At 40.7% G+C, this 21,151-nt stretch overlaps 1 protein-coding gene across 5 annotated transcripts; it reads right to left on the bottom strand.

Annotated features, from left to right (window-relative positions):
- Positions 1 to 361: 361 nt before the first annotated feature.
- Positions 362 to 19,907, bottom strand: rab11fip1a (RAB11 family interacting protein 1 (class I) a). 5 transcript variants are annotated; one of them, XM_018744137.2, is made up of 8 exons: positions 19,374 to 19,907; positions 18,987 to 19,101; positions 18,475 to 18,846; positions 9,789 to 10,219; positions 8,855 to 9,677; positions 4,545 to 6,638; positions 3,104 to 3,218; positions 362 to 2,466 (listed from the first exon to the last, which is right to left on the bottom strand). In XM_018744137.2, the coding sequence occupies exons 3-8, from the start codon at positions 18,825 to 18,827 to the stop codon at positions 2,260 to 2,262; spliced, it is 4,023 nt and encodes a 1,340-aa protein (XP_018599653.2). In that variant the 5' UTR covers positions 18,828 to 18,846; positions 18,987 to 19,101; positions 19,374 to 19,907; the 3' UTR covers positions 362 to 2,259. The 5 variants fall into 5 exon arrangements, with proteins under 5 accessions (XP_018599653.2, XP_018599650.2, XP_018599651.2 ...); XM_018744134.2 differs by having other exon boundaries at positions 18,475 to 19,101; positions 19,756 to 19,907; XM_018744135.2 differs by having other exon boundaries at positions 18,475 to 19,101; positions 19,578 to 19,907.
- Between the last annotated feature and the right edge of the window lie 1,244 nt (positions 19,908 to 21,151).

Here is a 21,151-nt window from a genome sequence, read left to right on the forward strand (position 1 = left end):
TAGTGATACAACCAGATCTAAAAACTCAAAAAGGTTCATAAAAAGGTAAGCAACTATTTAAGTTCAAGTAGAGCTTCCACAATAAAATTACAGAAATGGAATAAACATGGAACACACTTCTGAACATCAAAAGTTCACACAAATTGTTAATTAAAATTTTATATTAGATTTCTGTCTCAAGTACATTTGGCTGTGTATAGATTTATTGTAAATCTTCAGACAGTGGTCCCAACACTGGAAAAACAATGCATGCCATTTGCAGGAAGGTCATATTACGTGTGTGCGCGCATGCAATTTAAGCAGTGGATATATAATTGTAAAACCACATCAAAAGAACAAGATGTACTGGTGTTTCTTCACATCATACTTTTATTATTAATTATACCAAGGAAAAGTTTCAGAATGCTTATAAAGGCAAGTCCACACAGTCAGATAATTTAACAAGATTTTTCCAAATTAAGTGAAACCATAAAGAAGCAACTAGTTCAATCCAACATTAATGTACTTTGACACAAGCTGGATTAACATTAGGTACAGCAAAGTGTCTTTTTCAATCGAGTCAAACAGTCAAACAGCAAATGCCAAAGCAGTCAAGATTAAATGTGATTATAGACATTATTGCTATGATTAGTTCCACTATAAGGCACACCATAGAGGCGATACCAATTTGTCAAACTTTAAAATAAGACTTTTTAAACATATTTGCAGCAGATTACAGTAAATTCCTGCAAGTTTTGAGCTCAGAGTTTTGGAAGATAGAGGGAATCAAAACAGCACTGTCAATAAAACAGACATACATTGGAAACCAAAACAAAGGAGTCAAATTATATCACTTCATATTTGTATTGCTTCATGTACTGTAACCAATGATTGCTATAACAGTCCACTGTAATGTATATTGAAAAGGACATCTGACACCCCACTTAAACCTCATTTAAACTATGCCGCTCTCACTCATCTATTCCCTCAAGAAAAACCATTTCATAAGCGGATTACTGAACCCCAGCCAATGCCGTTTCCTAAAGCTGTCCTTTTTCATTATGTTTAAGAACACTGTTGCAAAGTTTCAGCACGTATATGATTAACCAGCAAGGCAGCATCTAAACAAAATTTTGCACAATAGAACATTTCAATGAGAAGACACAAAAATTTCCCATGAGGGCAGAGAGCACATTAGTTCAAAACCAATCTAGGATGTAGAATGCAACTGTGAAGTAACAGCCATGTTTGTGTTCTACATTAAGTTCTGAGAATTAAAAGTTGCACTTTTTCCTCCATGATTTGTGTGACAGTCAAAATACATAAACCATTACAGAGCTACACAAAGCAATAAGAAACATGCCTGGGACATACTTAGCCTGAACATACTGAAGGACACTAGCCACAAGTACAGCTAAGCATATAAGTGCCATAAAATTGAGAGCCCACATAATGAATGAGATGCAGAACACAATGACACAGAAAAAGTTCGGAAGCTGATGGGAGATAACCAAAACAGACTTCTAGTATTCCATGTAGCAGAGGCTCAGGTAATACAGTCCTCTCATGTTACTACAGATGGAAGAACTCATTCATTTGGCAGCTCCAGGACCTTGACACTATATAGGATTAGGCATGGGGGGGGGGGTGAATTTTTTTTTTTTTATACACACAGGCTTAACAATTAGACCAGCATTCAAAAGTAATAAATTAAAAGACCCCATTCATCCAGTGTTTAAATATTTTCTGTATTTAGTGATAAGCTTTTTAGTCCAAAAATATTTATGCAGCAGCAGCCTTCTTTCAATGGAATAATATAATTTGATGCAAATACAGCATCATAAAATCCTTCACAGGTAAAATGAGAAAAATTAGGTTTAGCATGCCAGCAGTGATTTCTTAAAAACACATGTAATGTAGTCAAAGAAGAAATCCCCTTAACCATCATCTTAAACATGGCACAAGAGTTCCAGAATCAGTTCGGAGAGCTCACACACACAGAACAGATCTGCTCAAGTATTTCACTCTGTTCTGATTTTTGAACACCTGCTACTTCTAATTAGTATTCAAACATTTTCCCCTTCATTCTACCATTTACAATGGTCAGCAAAATCACACACCTTAAGATATAAAGTGCACATGCTCTAGTGTAGAGTTCCAGTAGGAAGCGAGAGATTGTAACAAACCTTCTTCACAGGATGATCCAAAATCCCTATATAAAACATCAGATCGAAGCCCTTTGCTGCACTTTCCCAGTTCCCAAGTGCTACAGCTCAGTCTCTAGAAGGCCTTTTTGCTGGGACTCAAGGACTGGAGGATACTAGGCTTCTCCTCAATAACCCGCACTAGCAAGTTATCTATGTACTCCTCCAGCTCCAAGATCTTGTTGTCCTTCTTGGTCAGTTCAGCCTGCTGTTTCACCACCAGCATGACCAGCTCTTCCTGTGTCAGCTGGGAGTAGGGACCACTCCCAGATGTGCTAGTCACCTGGGAAAAAGAAGTTAAACCATCACTAACCTGTGGTTACTCCTTGTATGTGGAAGGACAAAATGTCAGAGAATACAATACAATGACATTAAAAATATTAACCCAAACAGACCAGTGGTGACAGATGGTAGCATAGTGGTTAGAGCTACTGCCTTTGGACTCAAAAGGTTGCAGGTTTGATCCCCCCCTTCCAGCTGTACTACCCTTGAGCAAGGTGCTTACCTTAGTACCTAGGGTATTTACCCTAAATTGCTCCTGTAAAAAGTTACCCAGCTGTCTAAATGGGTAAATTGTAAATACCTTAACATTGTAAGTTGCTTTGGATAAAAGCATCAACTAAATGAATAAATGTAAATAATCTGCCATCAAGAATTACACTGATATTACAAGGCATTAAGACATACTGTAAAACCCAGTAGGGCCACAATTTATATAATTCAATCTTCAAAATTCCTGGCAAATGTCAAGAATGGATTTTAACAATTCTCAAAACACACACTTATCTTCCTTTGAACTGAATAAACACTGCACGACTCGAGAAAACCTTGCTTTAATCCACTGCCGACTGTTTTAAGAAGACAGCTTAGCTGCAGTTTCCACACAGTGCTGAAGTGTTAATAGTCTCTAAAATTGGTACCTTAGTCTTCCCTGGGTTGAGCTCGTGGGTCTCCACCAGCTTGCTGTCTCGTCCTAGCAGTGGACCTGTGGAGAGATGGCTCTCCATAGAGCTCATGGGCTTCACCGGGTGGGGTCTGCAAAGAGATGGATAAGTTGAGCACAACCAACCAAAGGAAAGCACTAAAGACCTCCTGACAAGTTCTTGAAAGAACAAAAGGCACCAGAAGTCCTGAGCCGATTCCAAATGCTAATTTAAAGCAGTTTTAGCAGTACAACCCAACCAAGTTCACAGTAATTAAAGAACTCATTGTTGCTATTCTACGGTTCCATTTAAGATCTCCGTTTGCCAGTTGTCAGCCTGCTCTGTAATAACCAGGGTTCATCTTCCCAAAATGATTAGATAGGACAGCTGGTAGCATAGTGGTTAGAGCTGCTGCCTTTGGACCTAAACATCCCATCTCCAGCTGCAATACCTTCGAGCAAGAGACTTAACTAACCTAAATTGTTCCAGTAAATTAGAATAAATGTTTAAAAATGCAAGATCTTACAAGATTCACCAGCGATTCCCTTATCCGAGTTCCCCTCTCACACATCCCAGAGTATTCCTATCAATTTTCTACTGCCTTTAAATCCAAAGCATACACACCCAAAAAAGCCATCACCATCTTAAAAGGTTCACCACAGTGATTCCCTTATTTTAGCATCTCTCTCATTCTCTCTCACACACACACACACACACACACAACCAGATCACTCCATGATTTCCAATGTATCAATTTCCTACTGCTTTTAAAGCCGAATCTCCCTCACACATGAAAATCTAAATACACTGGCTCCTCAAATTACAAAACGAAGACCAAACACACATCTAAATTTGTTCATAAATCCAAGGTCTTTTACCACTAAATCACAATAAGTCTTCTTTAGATTCTGTAAACACGTCATATGAAGCTACAATAAAAAGTACACAGCAAGATTTTATTCATTATTAATAACTGCTTTTCCAATGCAGAGTTGTGACAGTCCACAGCCAGTTCTACCTAGAAGGGTAGAATGCAAAGCAGCATACACCATGGACAGGATGGACTTTTAAAAAAAAAAAAAAAAAAAAAAAAAAAGGAAAAAAAATCCGAGTTAGTTTGAGAATAATAATCCTTATCCGAGTCTTTTTTATCAGGTAGAAGGCCAAGTGTCAAGAAGTCAATTCTGCATCTCAGTTTGCATCAAGGTCACTATGCACATGACACTGTTCAAATACATTCATAACCAGTGATAGACCTGGCAATGCACTGGTTATTCTTGAACACAACAGGAACACATTGCTTTACAAAATACCTGACCCCATGCAGTTCCACACAGTAATGAGCAACTTGCCATAGATATAAGATTCATGAAAACCGCACCAGTTTACAGTCCACAGGCAGGACTAGACTCAATTGTCAGAAAGAGATGAGTCTCACCTTCGAGGAGTTGAGGTTGGCTCCCCTGTTTTCCCTACTGCTCCTCGTCCATTGCTACCCTGTCCCGTGACCGATCGGGTCTCTGAGGGCATAACCCTGGCTTGCAGAAGAGATTTCCCCCCAGAACCAACATTAGTGACCTCTCCTATAGTAGCCAATGGGGACTCAATTGAAGAGACTGCTTCACTGGAGAACAGATCATTCTGATTCTGAAATACTGCTCCATCTTGCTGGTCCACACTGAATGGATCCTGGACATCAACCTCCATATTTGGCTCTCTTACAGCTGAAATAGGTGTCATAAGGTCCTGCCCAGAATGCTGGCCCAGAAAATCCAGGTCACTCTTCTGAATTCCGTGTGCATCATCAGCCCTCGGAGCCTTTTTATTAGGGGAAATATCCATTTGGAGAACAGGACCATGCTGAGAAGACTCTGGGGCTTTAGCAGAGACTCCAAAATCAAAATTGGCAAATGGTTCAGCATCACACTTGCCAAAAATCCTGTCAATGTCTTCAGTCATCCTTGTATCATGCATTTTTTCTGTCTTTTTCCCACCACCAAACAAGTCACTCTCTGACTCTACAGGAAGGGCCCAAGGATCATTGGAAAGGAAAACGTCACTGGGGAATGGATCCGGTTCAAGCAATTTCTCTTCTTTTAAAGACACCTCAGCAGTTTCCACCCTCACAAAGTCTTGTTTTGGCATAGTACGTGTCTTCGCAAAAAAGTGAGATGAACTTATTGCCTTTTCAGCACCCAGTACTCCTGTATCTTTTGTTACAGTTGTACTACTATCTTTCAAACCATTTGCCTTACTGAGGTCCTTCTTTTCAGGTGTTTTCTGTAATACTTTGGTATCCTGCACTTCAGGGGTAGAACTTAGAGCTACAGATATGCCCAGTTTCTCCTCCTGGATGTTCCTCACATGATCTTTGGGCAAAAGTTTCTGTCTGGGCTTGACAGGTGGCATTTCTTTAAAAGTATTATTTGAAGAAACAGAATCTTCACTCACCTCTGTGGATTTTGGAATTTCCTTTGACAACAAATCTTTGCCATTGATGCCGTCAAGAGAAGTGTTCAATACTTTACTTTCATTTTCCACAAGAGCTTGGGGCTTAGAAAATGGGACACCACTGTTTTGGACCTTGGGCGTGGTTACTGAAAAGACTCTAGAAGCAAACTGGTCGGGCTTATCCATGACAGGATGTGTCATTTTCACGTTTTGGCCTTCTTTTACACTTAGATCACTTGTCTGTTTTGGTGGCGCTACCTTTGTGGGTTTAGGAGGAGAAATTGGCTGCTTGTTACTGGCTCCACTTTTCTCCTTAGAGATGCTGCCTGGATTTTTGTTTTCCATCCTCCTACCCAGAGGTTCAGATCTTCCATCTTGCTCTAAGCCTTGTGTGGCTTGCAAGCTCAAGTCAGGACTGTCCACACTCATTTCACATTCACCAGAACTGTACTTCTTGTGTTTAAGATTCACCTCTGACACTACCTTATCCCACTGAAACTGACCTTGCACCCCATGTTTTCTCTTTGGAAAAACTGTATCATAATCTGGAGGTGGCAACAGGGGCCGTTGTTTGTGCTGAGATGAAAGATCTTCTGAATGTCCAGTTCCTGCAACCTCTGCCACAGGGGACAAATACCCACTTGTCATAGCTGTCTTGGCAGACAAACTTCTCGGCACAGGACTGGGTTTTCCTGCAGCAGAACCTGATGTTTCTGTCTTGGTTGACATCGACATAGCTCCTCTATATGTGGGTGGGGGATTCTCATGCTTGGAGGAAGCCAATTGTCCAGGAGGGAGGGGTGCTCGTCGCTTTTGCCCTGTCAAATCCACAGGGGACTCTAAAGCCGCTAAGTTCTCACCGCTTCCATTGAATGAATCTGATGAACTTCTTCTGGCCTTTGGAGGAGCAAGGGAGGAATGCAGGTTGGAAAACATAAGAGGCGATTCTGAACGGGTGCTAGAGAGAGGAGAATCAAGGGAGGGTGGAGAGGGGAAGGGGGACTTGATGCTGGGATCTGTGCTGGCAGGTGGGGAAGGGAGCTGGCCCTGATTAGTTTCTGCCTTCAGAGACACGACCAATCTGCCAAGGAGCAAAAACAAGAACTCAGAGGCCTGCAAGTAAGTCCTTCCCAACAGCACCATCCAGCAGAACCATTCAAAGTGAATAAAACCAAGAACTATAGCATATCATCTGCAGGAGCATATCATTTAAAGTTTCACAACAAGGTGTATAAGGAAATACTGAATCTCATGTGCTTCGATTTAATCATTTGTAGGTTACATGAAATGCACAGCTTAATCTGAAGTATACATTTTTTTTCTACAGAATCTAATAGTTTACAAACAAACACTTTCCAGAAATACATGCTGTGCAATAATCCAACAAGTTTATAATTATGTGGTGCTCTTGGAGTAAGAAATAAGCATTATATCCAACAGAGCACATTAGAATACTTAAGACCACCCAAGCCATCTGCAGAACAGAAAGGTGATGTAATATTTGGGATCTGTGCAGTGTACTGATCAACTTAAGACGTGGTTCTAGGGAACATAAATCAAGAATCCACCTCTTAGGAAGGTTTTCACTTATCAGCTGAAATACGGTCTCAGAACCAAGTAAATAATATTCAAAATGAAATGTAAGAGATCAAGCATTATATGAACACCTTATCTTCAAATGCAAGTATCAAATTCATTAGTAGCATTTGATAATTAATCCAGTTGCTGCTTTTTCTTTTGGGGGGGGAGCCTTGGAAGCATATGATTTCTACAGTTCAGAAACAATCCAACCATTTCCACTTTTACTCAGGTCAGGGTGGAGAGGGAGGAAAAGAAAAATAAACCACACACCACATTGTTCAACTACCTCTTTCAAATGCACTTTTACTCTGTTAGAACAGTTCCTCAACCTTCCCCAAAGACCACTGCCACAACAGAAGGATCAGATCTTACTCACCATTAGAATTCAGTTGTGTTAATAAGCCCCTCAAACCAAATGCGTGGCATGGAAACAAAACCCTTCATCGGCGTAGACACACACTCAGACACACTTACCCACTGCCTGTTAGTCACTGTCAGTAAAGTCACCTCACTGCTCCACAACCTGTTCAACACCATTCCATTCCACTGGCTTGGACACGCCTATTCCATTTTCAAGCAATGACTATAAGGTCAATACAAGCAACCAAACTTGTCAGATCAGTTAAGCCACTAAAACAAAACACCATAAGAAAAAATTCTTAGCCTTGCAAAGATTACATACCTGACATTTTATAGTATTCCTTATGAACGAAAGCAATTTATTTTTGAATACTAAAAACCCATTAAATTTCCTGAAGACAATTTATGTTGTTGAGGTTTTGCCATTTATAAGTCAGTAACACTGGGGAACTCTATAGCAAACAGCTTTACAGGAAATATTTTAAAAAGTTACATTTACAATCCTCAGTACTTTAGTTACAAACAAGGCACACTGATTCAGCATGGCAGTTTGAATGGTTATACAACTCAGGAGGAGTCCTACAGCTTCCATGTCAATGACAAGACTCAGACAGTAAGACTTTCTGTAAGCATTGCATAGCCAAGAAATGGGGTTTTTACAGTCTTAAAAACACACAAAACATGGATCCACCCATTCTCGCACATTTTAAGTGTAGCCCATTTACTTTCAAATCGGTAAAACGCCACTGCCTACCACAGTGCATGTGTATTTGAACAAGTCTATCACAAGAACAGATTCGATTTGGACAAATCTTTTACCCTGCAGGTAATGAAGCAGAAGAGACTACGGGGGGGGAGCCCTCCACAGAGTAGTCACCCACATATCATACCCGTTTGTTTACCCATGTTAGCACTGCTCATGATGGGTGCTGAATGGGTTAAACAAAAGGAAATATACAGAAATCTGCTTGATCACTTAGAGCTCCTTTACAATCAGTCAACCCCCCACCACCCCCATAATTTAAGGGCTGTATTAACATAAATCCATACATCAGATTAAGTGTAATTTGGTCACCCAGCACCCAACTAAAACAGATAAACAGAGCAAGAGAAAATGGACAAAACTATTTGACCATACACATTTAACCAATGGTCAGCAGCATTTGATGCCTTTTTAGTTTGTGTACATTTGAAATCAAGCCCCAGTACAAGCTGTTCAAAGCTGTTTAATTCAATGCAAAGGCTTCCTTTTTAAAACTGGTAAAAGAACTTTGCCTATTAATACCTCTGGTTAGAATGCAATGAGCATACAGTAACTGTTATTATAGCATAGTGAATAATCATTTGGACACCTACCTTGGCTTGACAGCAGACACCTTTGCTGTCCGGGTAGGGAAGCCTGAGGAAGGCGTTTGAGGGCTGGTTATCCCCTTCTGGGGATTCTCATAGAAAGGATTCTGAGAGTCTGGGCTAAGTGGGATCTCTTCAAAGGGGTTAGTTGAGCTAAATGCTGGGGATGCCTCAGCAAACTCCTTTGAGTCATGCTTTTCCTCCTGGGAAACAGCAGGTTGCTCATCCTTCCTTCTCCCAATGCCCAACAATGATGTCAGCCTACCAGTCATTGAGAGCTCTTCCTGCTGCTTCAGTTCCTCTCTTCTCTTGAGCTCCTCCTGCTGCTTGCGCTCCTCAGCTCGCTTAGCTTCTTCCTGCATTCTTTCTTCTTCTTGCTTCTTTTTCTGCTCTTCCAACTTCTGCCTCTCTTCCTCTTCCTGCTTTGTCTGTTCTAGTCGAACATGCTCTTCTTTTAACTTCTCTACTTCTACATTTTGCCCTTCCTCCACCTGTCTGAGGTCTTTCTCCAGCAGGGCCTTCCGTCTTGATTCTGCACGGTAAGAGGGAAGGCTCAGGCCCTTGAGTGAGTCCACAGAGGCATCTGAGGGGTTCCTTTCCGGAATCCTGCGGACATCTTCCAGCGAGCCTTGGGTTGAGCTGGCCAAGCTGAGTGTAGACCCCTTCAGTTCAGGCTCTTCAACATATACATGGCTACCATTGATGCAAATGTTACTCTGTTCAGTGGTGACCTGCTTGGAACGACCCAGTAAGGAGAAAGGACCTAGCGATGTCTTGCTGTCAGAGCTGCTAGTGCGCTTGTGAGTGAGAAACTTGAATTTGTTCTTTGCTGTGGGGTGAAGGAGATATATGGATATTGCATGTCAAACATACTCAACTAATTAAAACACATGCAGGGAAGAGGTCATGCAGAGAGTCAGAAACTGGCAGCTGTGCTTACCTTCAGGAGATTCCACATTGAGGCCAGATGAACGACTGCCACTGAGTGAGGAGTTTTTCTCAGGGAGAGTGCCCAGCGTCGACATGGACTGCGAGATATTGCGCTGCAAGTTGGATTTAGAGCCAAACAGCAACTTGAGCTTTGATTTCTTTTTGGTCCCAGGAGAACCTGATTGGGAACTTCCTTCCTCATCACTGTCAGTCATCACCTGGGTGACAGAGGGCACTATAGCTGAGGCAGAATCGGAGAAGCCATCCTTCTTCTTGCCTCGGATCTTGTCCTTCAATTTGCCGACACGCGAGCGAGGCTTGTCCTTAATGGAAAGGTCAAACATGCTGGCTGTCATGTTGTTCCTCATGAACTGAATGTCCAGCAGAACTTCACCTCGATCCTTATCTGGCTTCCCATTTTTGTCCAACAGCTTGAACCACCTGAAAAAGTAGAAAACTAAAACATTGTCACCTGTAGAACTGTTTTTTTAAAAAATTATTAAACAGAAAAGGAAATTGAGGACAATTCCAGCTTGAAATCAAGCTTTTATGATATTAATTTCAATATTTAGTAAAAAGGACAGCTTAGTCACAAGCAACTGCATAGATTGCTGAAAATCCCTTTGACAACTGCTCGTCACTAACGGCAGCTAAATGCTATGAACAACAGTGGTCTATTTAAGTGTCAGCATCACTTCAGATTTAACGATCTGAAAAAAATTTGATAGCTAGATTCATAACATCTCTCAAAAATACAACTAACAAGATAAGTAAAGAGATTAGTAAACTAAAAAAATGGATAAATTAATGGCCAAACAGGGGATGTACAATGTCTTGCTTAAACCTGAAAAAATTTTTAAAAAAAAAAAAAAAAAAAGGTTGTCTACGAAGTAGAAGCCAATGCAGCTGATCACATACAGTACATGTAACTTTTACAGAACACCATTTCTCCTACATCGATAAAATAATCTAAATTTACCAAAAATTAAAACCTTTTATAGTCACCTTGTTGCACATACAATAGTATGTTTCAATTAAATAAGTAATGAAGGCAGTTAACACTTGATGCAAACACTCATTGCCATTTTATCCTCAAACTCCTCTCCATTTTAGTAATCATTTGGTTTTCCCATTAAATATTTTTTAAATTATTAAAATAAATGCTAAATACATGAACACAGCATTTCACTAAACACTAAAATGACAGAAGTTTAAAAAAAAAAAATTAACTGCATAACAGGATGGGAAGATCCCTGTGCGAGAAAAGGATCTTGAGTCATTTTGTTTGTACTTAAATGGCCAGTTAATATTTATTCAGGACAACACTGCTGCTTAGACCTGAGAATAGACTGTACTCAGCTGTGATGTACAGTCTGATCCATAGGATCTGTGGTCACATTATAATGATGCAAACCAAAAACTAGAGTCTTTGTGATGAGGACAAAGTAATTGACTACATACACAGCATTTATCCTGATGCGGAGAAGGCCAGGTGTGTTCTGAAAATAGGCAAATTCAAATTACGTTGTGGCCATATTTATTTTTGCCTGATGGTTTGTCAAAATAAAAATGGTTGTTCCCTCTTTGTCCTTTCAATATCATAGTGAGCGACATCCAAATAGACCCAGGGCCATAGTTCTCTCTTCCAGCAACCTCTAAACATTCAAACTCTGCTCACTATTGCAAGGCAAATAAATACATGAAATAATTGTACGCTAAAGGCATTTAGTGTTGTACACCAAATCCAGGGTTCTAGTTTGCTGAAAGGACAATCCCACTGGCTTTGAATGCCATTCTTAGTATAAGCTGAACTGAGTTAACAAGAGCATGGCCTGATTTATTATGCATTATTCCAAATGCCAAATATTTAAAATCAGGAAATGGTATTCAAATGATCTTATTACAGAAATAATCTCAACCATTAACTTAATATATAGAAAAAGCCAGAAATTAGTCACATATGGATGCACTTAGTTTTAATATTGTTACATTGGCTAATACCTAGAAACACCTTAAAAAAAAAAAAAAAGTTTCTGTAATTTACTAATTTGTTGTCCAGTTGATCTTTCCACCCCCAAATGTTATGCTTAGTTCCAGTTTTAGAACTGTGTTTACAGTCCAGGACTGATTTCTGAAAGTGCCAGGTGCCCAGAACAGGGACTGCTTGAAGGCTAGAATCCTGACTAGCAGCCAGGACTCCAAATCATACAGAAGTCTGTCTGCTCTGCAGGTTGAGGTTCACCCCACAGGGGGGGTAATGACAGCTGAATGAAAAAGAAAATGGCTCAGCTCAACACACTGAGCTCACTGTCAACACAACCAAAGAGCCAGGGACACTGCAGAATTATAGTTACCTGTTTAACATTTAGATTCTTCACAGACACAGCAGTAGATTGGAGAAACACACAGCTAAAAACATTGCATTTACTTTTTAAAAAAACTCAAGAATTCCTTGTTTCAACCACACATGTACTGCCAGCATCCTGAGATTCAAGCCATTCAGCACTGGGGTCAAACTGATCATCACCCTACACACTATAAAAACAAAGGTCATATCACTGAGCCAACAAGAGCCAGGCAGAACACCAAATCCTTGTGATGAGCAGTGTGACCTGGATAGAAAATGAAGCAACAGGAAGCTAGTAGCATCAAAAGCTGTTATTACCACTGAATTTAACTGACAACAATGAAACTGGATTCAGGTTAGGTGCTTGGCAATTTCAGAATAATAATAATAAAAAAAAAATGCATTTGTGGAGATAAGTACTGCCTGCCCACATTGAAAATGTGCTTCAACTAAAAGCGCATCAGCTCATTAGGGAAGAAACTTGAAACCTTGGGTATGAGACAAGAGAAACGGGCCCCTTAAGCCACTGGAACTTCCTCCCAAACTGGTTTTCCCACCAAAATGACTTTACAGTAGAAATACATAGGCACACAATGACATGGACTCAGATTACAGCAGAAGGCACACAAACCAATAGGGATTGAGAGCCTGTCAAATATAGGTCACTGTGAAGAAAGAACGCATGTTAAGATGTGACATTTGTTTCTGACTTTCCACTGCGTCAGTAAAGCAGGGTGAGAGTATGCCCTTCAAGCATCTCATTAAGCTGAAGGAAGGTGGCATGCAAGCAATCATTCACAGCATTTTAAACCCCACATTATTTAAAAGACACAAACATACCAGCTTCAACAGTGCAAAAGCACACCTATCACATAACATGAGTCAGAAGAAATGAGTAACAAATTACACTGCTTTCTTGTGTAAGAAAGAATTATGAGTTTTTAAAGATATAAATAAATGGGATAGGTTTGTAACAACACTTTTGCATTTTCAAAAATTTGTCTGGTGTGGTGGGAATGCCACCTACATTTTTACAACCAGACATTTGGAAGGCACCCAAACTGAGCAGGAGTGTGGAACTGGATTAAATAATCTTTCAGTGTTTATAGTTTGTGTGTCGTCTTTTGATTACAAATGCTGTATGTGTTCACAAGATAATCAAGAATCAGCATTAAATTCAAGTTTGTGAAACAGTATGTGTCATGTTAGAATAAACTTATATTCAATATCACTTTAATAAAAATAAGCTTTAGTGTAGCTTTTATTTTAGCTGTACTTGAGACTTTTACAGAACATACCAAACAAATTTGGCTACATCTTATTACATGTATTAATTTTATGCATAATAAAGCAAACCTAAGTTGATTCCTTTCTGATGGAAGTTGCACATGTTTAAATTAAAAAGAGTCTTGCAATAACCTTGTGTCCCATCCATAGTGTTCCGTGTCACACGTTTCTTCAAACTGACATACAATTCAGGATAAAAGATACATTTCACCAAAAGACAGATACAGATGATTTGCAAAGTATGGTTGATTAGTCCAATACTAATTATAGCTTTATCCAAGGTTTCTACAGAACTCAGACTGAGGGACACCTATACCATTAAGCCTTTACTGACTGACATACTGGTTGGATTTATAAAATCAATTTATGAACAAACCTTTGCAGCCCCTTTTATGTCTGTAAAGTTGAAGACCCAGCGTGTGTGAGGGTGACAGAAGAGAACAGGTAGTCAGGATAACCGAACTGAATCAGAGCAGAAACAAACTTGCATCTTGGCATTAAGCACAAGAGACATGGTAACAGCACAGGAAAGTTGACAGCGTGACATCAGAACCTTGCCAACAACAAATGGGTGGCTTGCATCTGGAGCTGCTAGAAAAGCCACTTGTGTTTGCATGAGAAAAGAACACGGGTGCACAGGCTGAGCCCAGGGAAAGTTCAGTAGGGAGTGTCCCCTGCCATCTGAATGAGCTCACTTCAACAATAACCACTCCTGGCAGGTAGCAACAAGGGCATTTGGCTGTTTTCAGTGTTGCTGTTGTTTAACAAGTGCATGTCTTAATTGGTCCTAAAATTCCACATTGTTTCAAGAATCTGATTTTGAGTCTCCTACACCTAGTCATCTCAAACATTAATTACATGTCCAGCCCAAACCATTTCATTAGCCTGTGAACTATGCACCAATACGCACAGCATTCCAATGTTATTGTCTCTAAGGGGCAGTGCCCTGCAATCCAGTGGGACCAGGAAAAGGGAGAAGACGACCGCAAGCAAACAACAACAACTGCATATGCTCTGACATCTCAATGCCCAACTGTTCACTGTTTGACATATTGAACCTGAATAGGAAAAATTAAAGACTTCCCCCCCTCGTTAAATAAATGACAGTTAATGAATACCAAACAAAATGCATTTGCCTTCAGAAAGGCTGCTTAAAAGTCTAATGTTTTTATAGTGACCATCTACTGGGGTGGGGGGGGCTGCTCTCTGGAACACTGTTAAACATGCTGTTCATATCATGACTTCCACATGCAAGTACAAAATAAAGTGTGAGAAAGTGTTGTGTCCCCCCCATCTCCCTAAGTTAATCATTTCAGATAAAGAAATAATCAAATTCTCAACAACATTCATCTTCCAACATTCCTGTAAATTTTCCTTTTGAAATCACTCAAATACTTTAATATCTTTGACAAAGAAGTTCCTAACTGCTGCAAACCAAACCCCAGCTTTTGTTTCCCTAACTTCCAACTTCTACTGTGCATTTATGGAAGCAGGTGCAGCCACGTAGTAGACAGTCACACTCCACAGATAGTGGGCTCCCCTATGAACTAATATGGAGAGGAAGGTGTTCCTTACAGCTCTCAGCTATTGCAGACATCATGGTCCATCAGGCTAAAGCAGAATGGCAGTGTTTTTACACCCTCAATCAACAATAGGACCAGGTGTACTCTACCCGCCCAACACATGGGGGGGGGGGGGGGGAAGTGTTTTAAACTGAAGAAAAAAAAAGTGACATCTCAGACAACACAAAAATGCATTACACCCAACAGAAGGAGATATCTGGATGCAGATGCATGAATGTCACATACCACCATATAAAATCGGTATACATTACATGAGAAGCAGCACAGCTTTTTTCTTCCCCGCTAACAAACTTTCCAACTCAAGGCAGAAGAAGCCTCAAGCACTTTCAAGAGAACCTGCACCTGATAAGTTGTGCCATTCCTGAAAACTAAGCAGAGCACCCCATTTCTAATGCAACCCATCTATGCTAATGATCCACACATTGCCAGCCTACTAGAAGCAACCCTTTCTGTCCACTCAATCATCCCATAACCTCTTACTACAGTACCTCTTCCTGACTCCTCATCAGCCAAATGAACTCAAGTATTTCAATTCCCCAAGACCTCAAAATGCTTTCTTTGAAAGTGGAATTTTTACACCTATAGCCTGCACCTTTTTTTGTACAATTCACACTGTACAATTTTTTAAACCTCCTGTGACCATAACCAGTCAACATGCCTCTGACTATGGTACACAATTGTTTAAAGGTCACTTTTTGTTATCAGCAGACTGATGTGAATGACCTAGCACACAATATTACCTATTAATATGCGTTTAATAACTGACTAAAGCAGCTCAAACTAAGCATTATTCCTGCACCCCTCATTTCTTACAAATGAAAGCAAGACGACACCCCAGATGTGAGTAAGCCTAAGAGACCATTCTGTGCAAAAACATCACGTCAAGGTCAACTCCTATAAAGTTGAAACGGAACAATTATCAGTAATATCAATAAAAATGCAGCGTCTTTTGTTTTTGGAGCTTAAATAACCACAGTTTTGACGCAGCTCGACTACACAATGCATACTTGTGCCGCAGGTCACCACCTCAGGTAAAAATAGGGCAGGAGATAGCGCTGTCAGTAGCAATTATAGCAACTGATGTCTCAGATGACAAAGCAGAACAACAGATACAATGTGAGGAATGCCTACCACAGCTGAGAAAAAAGGGATAATATAAAATACAGGGTGTTGCTGGTAGGGTGTGGATTGTTAGGTTTCAGGATAACAGAACTTAGGGGTTCAGCTCAGATGGGCCATTTTGCTCTTCAGCAATGGCAGCAGCACATCAGGCTGTCATTGACCCATATTCATAACTCATTAAAATGTGGTTAATTGTTTCATTGGAGGAGGAAATTGGGAGACATTTATGCATCAGATGGTGAATTTAAAAGGAAGACAGTTTCATGTTTACTTTAAATTACACAAGACCCAAAACTTCAACTATTTAACAGTTTTCACTGTGTGTGTGTGTGTGTGTTACTGTAGTGACCAGGAGAAATTCTAATGGTGCAAAGTTAAAGGCAGAAAGGAGTCATATCCTGCACTGAAAGTTTCATTTCGTATTCCAAGGTAGTTGGTCTTTGATTTCATCCTCAAAGCTTGATCCATATCAAGCTTTCGTTTAAAAATCCACATACACTAACCAAGGGCATAAACACTTCTGCTTTATGAGAAAGGAAAATACACCAACATAGATTCAACTGGTTTCTGTTTGCCAAAGGCGCAAAAAAAAAGTACCAAGGACATAACCTTAACACTCCCACACTACTGGACTTAGAGTGAAGCAGTTACTGGACAGCCCCACATCCTGCAGTGACTGTTTTCTTACATAATGCTAAAGAGCAGAAGGCAAACTGAAGCAAAGGTTCTAATGAATGCCACAAAGGGGGATTAGTAGAACTAAAAACATGATACACTTGGTGCCTTGCTGTGAAACAGTTGTCCATATCAGGTACTACAACCAGCTTGCTTAATTCCATAACTTCCTTAATTCAATAGGAAAGGCACCATCATTCGCTTAGCACTGTATTTTGTGCAACACATGACTGCTTTCTCAGAAGGACTCATTAAAAAGGTCAAGTGATGCTGGAAAAAAATATTCACAAGAGTCATGTGTCATGCAGTCATATGTACTCACCAACTCAACACTCACATATATCTCAACCAAAGCCCCCACACACACACACACACACACACACACACACACACACACACACGACCAGAGACAACTGGGCAGTTGAAGCTCTAATGCTAAGACCAGTATAGCGACTACTTGAAGGACATCCTCAAAACTGATTCCCTCCTTCCATCTGTTACCCCTTTCTTCCTCAAATATACATATTTTTCAGTTTGACTAGGTCAGCAAATCTTAGCACATAGCCACACTGGAGCTAACAATCTATATAACAAAAAGCTGTATATACAAACAATTACTGAAGCTTCAACAGTAGAAACCACATAATGTACCTGCCAGTCAATCTTGCCTGGTGGTGGAGAAACCAATTATCCTGAAGTGGGTGGAGGAACAAGAGGATTTTCAAATAAAGTCAAATGTGTGTTTGTGCTATTATGACAACTAGTGACGCAGGGAAAACCCAAGCAGGTTCTATCAGTCCTTGCACTTCAGAGCCATCAAAGTAATGCTTTAGCAAAACAGAAGACAAGGGCGAGTGCAAACAGACATTAAAGAAAAACACAATGACTTAATTACTTCCTGATGCTGTCATAGTTACCAATATTACTGGTCACCAAGAGAGGGGGGGCGTCTCATCTCACCAGCAGTTTGTGTTTGTCAAATAGATGTCATGCTTTCCAGTCTAATTTCTCAAACAGATGTGTTAATAATAACGTTGTTAGAATGCCAAAGCAAAGCCCGTACAAACTGTTATACCTGGTACGTTCAGGTATTGCACTTTAAAATTTCTCTCTAAAGCCAAGACAAACTAATGACGGATTTCTGCAGAGTCTAATTTTAAACCAGCTTATTCCCTTGTGAGCTGTTCCATGACTTCAGCAAAAAAAAAAAGGCAGTATATTATAAAAACTACAAAATTTCCCCAACTGAAATGGCAACAAATGTTTCTGTAAAGAAAAAGTGCTGACACACTGAACTATCTACATACAGTAGCTTTGTTTGATTTTGTGTCAACCTTAAAGGTTACGCTACATTTAGCAACGTTAAAAACCAGAAGGCCCACGGGTTCAAACTCCACTCCCGCTGCCGTACCCTTCCTCCGAACTGGTGGAGTAATACCCTGCTGAATACATGGTTAAATTTTAAAAGTTTGTTGTACTGTATTATACTGTATATCACTTTAGTTTAGACTTCAGTCGTTGGGTAAATGAAGGTCATTAATAATCATGGTAAGGCATTCCTTCGAATTGAGCCAACACTCTGGCAACAGCAGCAGCAGCCCAAGCATACAAAACATGTGTCCTATCATCAAGTCCTGGAGGACTCCCCCTCCCCCAATGACCCTCCGGAAGGGGACACTCACTCGGTCTTGTTGCGGGACTTGTTTCCGTGGAGCTCCTGCAGGTTGATCACGGCCTGGCCCAGCAGTTTGTCCAGGCCCACCAGGGCTCGGTGCATCACGATCACGTAGAGCGTGCAGCGGCGCTCGGGCTCGCGCGCGTGGAAGAGGGGCAGCTCGAACGTGGCCTCCTCCTTCCACACGGGCGCCACGCTCTTCTCGGCCACCGACGTCGAGAACTTGTCCTTGGCCACCTGCATGATGGCGTACGCGTCGTTCGTGCCATTCTTGCCCTTGGCCCGGAGGTTCCGCGCCTGGAAGACCGTTACCTGCACGCTGGTGGGGAACCACTGCTCGCTCTGCTCGGCCAGAGACATGTCATCGGTGAGCGCTCGGCTGTGCGGAAAGAAGAGCAGGAACACTGGCGGGCGACACGTCACACGACGACGACGACGACGACGAGCAACGCGCCTCCCTGGCTTGTTTTCTGCAGCTCTTCTCGGGAACTTTTTTTGGCCGCTTCCTACGGGACTCACCCGACCGCGCGGAGTTCAGCAGAAACTTGAAGCGCCGCCAACGGCCCGGGCTGCGCGTTTTAAACCCGCTCACACCTGGGTGGGGGGCCGCGCCTCTGTGGGCTGGAAGAACCTCCTGCTTAGAGAGAGGGGAGGGGAAGCGTCTTACTCAAACATCGTGCATCTCCTTCCCCAGGCTCAATTTTTCAAACAACACACTCTGACGCGTTATTGCGGTCCTAAATATTTTCGAAAAGTCGGCGTCTACGGTGTACAACTCGTTCGAATTCAATTTGACTTTAACGAGCACATTTAGAAACACCTTAAAAGTAACTACGAGTACTTTTTAAAATATATATATATATATATATATATATGCACACAAAACCCGACTGTTCGTAACCTGACCGCTGTGTGAGCGGCGCCCTCGGTCACGAGCCCTCGTTCGGAACACGTAGCGCGCGCCTTCTAGAACTGCTTCAGCGCACGCGGTCCTTCTTTTGTTCTAATTGTCCCGGCCGGTGTGTCCGTGTGTGTGTTGCTCACAGCGCCTGGCTGTACGGACCGAAACCGTTGTTAGCATCGGGAGAAATGACTCACTGCTGTACTTACTCAAGCGAAGATGAGATAAGAACACAAGGCAGTTTTTTTTTGGCAGAAAATACCAGCAGTTACCGCGAAAGCCGTGCCTAATGTCAAAGGTAACTCTGTCGCCATAAAATCTAAAACAAATTAACAGTGAAACGGTCTATCCTTATTAAGAAAATATACGTCCGGCAGCTAACATTACCTATTTCAAAATCATATTCAAACGATCAAAACGGCGTTCAGCTCAGCTTCCACGTCTCATAGTCTTTAAATGTAATCGCCTTTCGTTGCTAGGAACTGACCCTGACACCAAAACACAAACTTCCTCCTTCCTTGAGTGCCATAAACCTTTATCCCCACCCATATCTGGGATCCTGGATTTTTACTGGTCAATTCCCTGTCAATCAATTCCATCCCTTCCGTAATTGGATCGATGCAACAGGTTTTCATTTGTAGGAGCAGGTAAAATTTAAATGCAAATTCGTGTGGGAAGCGCCCTGTATGCAAATATTTGGTCGACGGCGTATCCTCTCAAAAAAATTCGATATTAACGATGATCGAAGGTTGCGTGTTATTTTATGGATTATTATTCATGCATCTAAAGGAATATCAAATGCATTTCAGTTCTAGTTAAAAATAACTTTTATTGGACCAGTTTGCCAATCCAAGCCATTCTGTAAAAAAAGTCAGTTTACATATTAACAGGATTTTTGGCATCCAAAATTAGATAAATACAGAATATGGGACAAAAGCGTTTTTTGTTTACATTTTAAAAAACACCATCGTGACATACAGAAACAATTAGTTTTACTGCATGTAGCAGAAAAAAAATATGTAACATACACTCTGTTGGTCATTATAGTAATTTTCAGTTTGGTGTCAATTAACATCATATAGTAATTTTCTAAATATGAATTTGTACGGATTCCATTTTTTTTTTGCTCACCTGTGTCTTTTTTCAGTCAGATGTTGTATGGAGTGAACTTAAATGGCAATTTTATTCATGTAAATTAGGGACCTATTGAGAGTGTAAGAGACAAGTTTGAAATTATTTATTGTAATATACCCTTGAGAATCAGCCATTCATTTTGTCCACTTTAGGGGATATACTGTATATTTTTGAAAGCATCTGTCAAACTACATGTTACGATGTTGAGTTCTAATGCACTTCTATATTTCTTGTATTTTAATTTTTAATATTTTTAACATAATGCCACACTGGGTGTGGGGCTCAGACAAATTTTCAGAAATCCTAGCAATATATGTAAAATCTTTTTTGCTTGGCCTTAGGAAGACATCATCTGTGTAGCATGTTTACAGCCAGTTCTACTACATTTTTAATTATAGAAAAATACATATTGTATAAAAGTATTATATACCTTGTATATCGAACTTTATCAGCTGACACCTTTATCCAAAGGAGCTCATAATGTTAGATAATCAACTTTGCACTGATTTTTCCAATTGATGTAGCAGGGTATTCTTACTAGCCTGGCGATGCAAGAGGGCCTTGCAGTAGAGTCATTGCTCCTCTGCACCAACAGGAGTCAGTTGAGGCCATTTGAGCATGTTGTAAGAATGCCTCTGGTGAACTACTT

Source organism: Scleropages formosus, chromosome 12 (assembly GCF_900964775.1).
Source record: "Scleropages formosus chromosome 12, fSclFor1.1, whole genome shotgun sequence".
In the NCBI taxonomy this organism is placed as follows: Eukaryota; Metazoa; Chordata; class Actinopteri; order Osteoglossiformes; family Osteoglossidae; genus Scleropages; species Scleropages formosus.

Excerpts from the sequence above, each read along its gene's own strand:
- rab11fip1a (XM_018744134.2), bottom strand. The coding sequence starts at position 18,827 with ATGTCTCTGGCCGAGCAGAGCGAGCAGTGGTTCCCCACCAGCGTGCAG. Across the intron at positions 10,220-18,474 it reads AAGTCCCGCAACAAGACCGA|GTGGTTCAAGCTGTTGGACA; the intron begins GTGAGTGTCCCC and ends CTACTTTTTCAG. Across the intron at positions 6,639-8,854 it reads GTGTCTGCTGTCAAGCCAAG|ATTGGTCGTGTCTCTGAAGG; the intron begins GTAGGTGTCCAA and ends GCTCCTTGGCAG.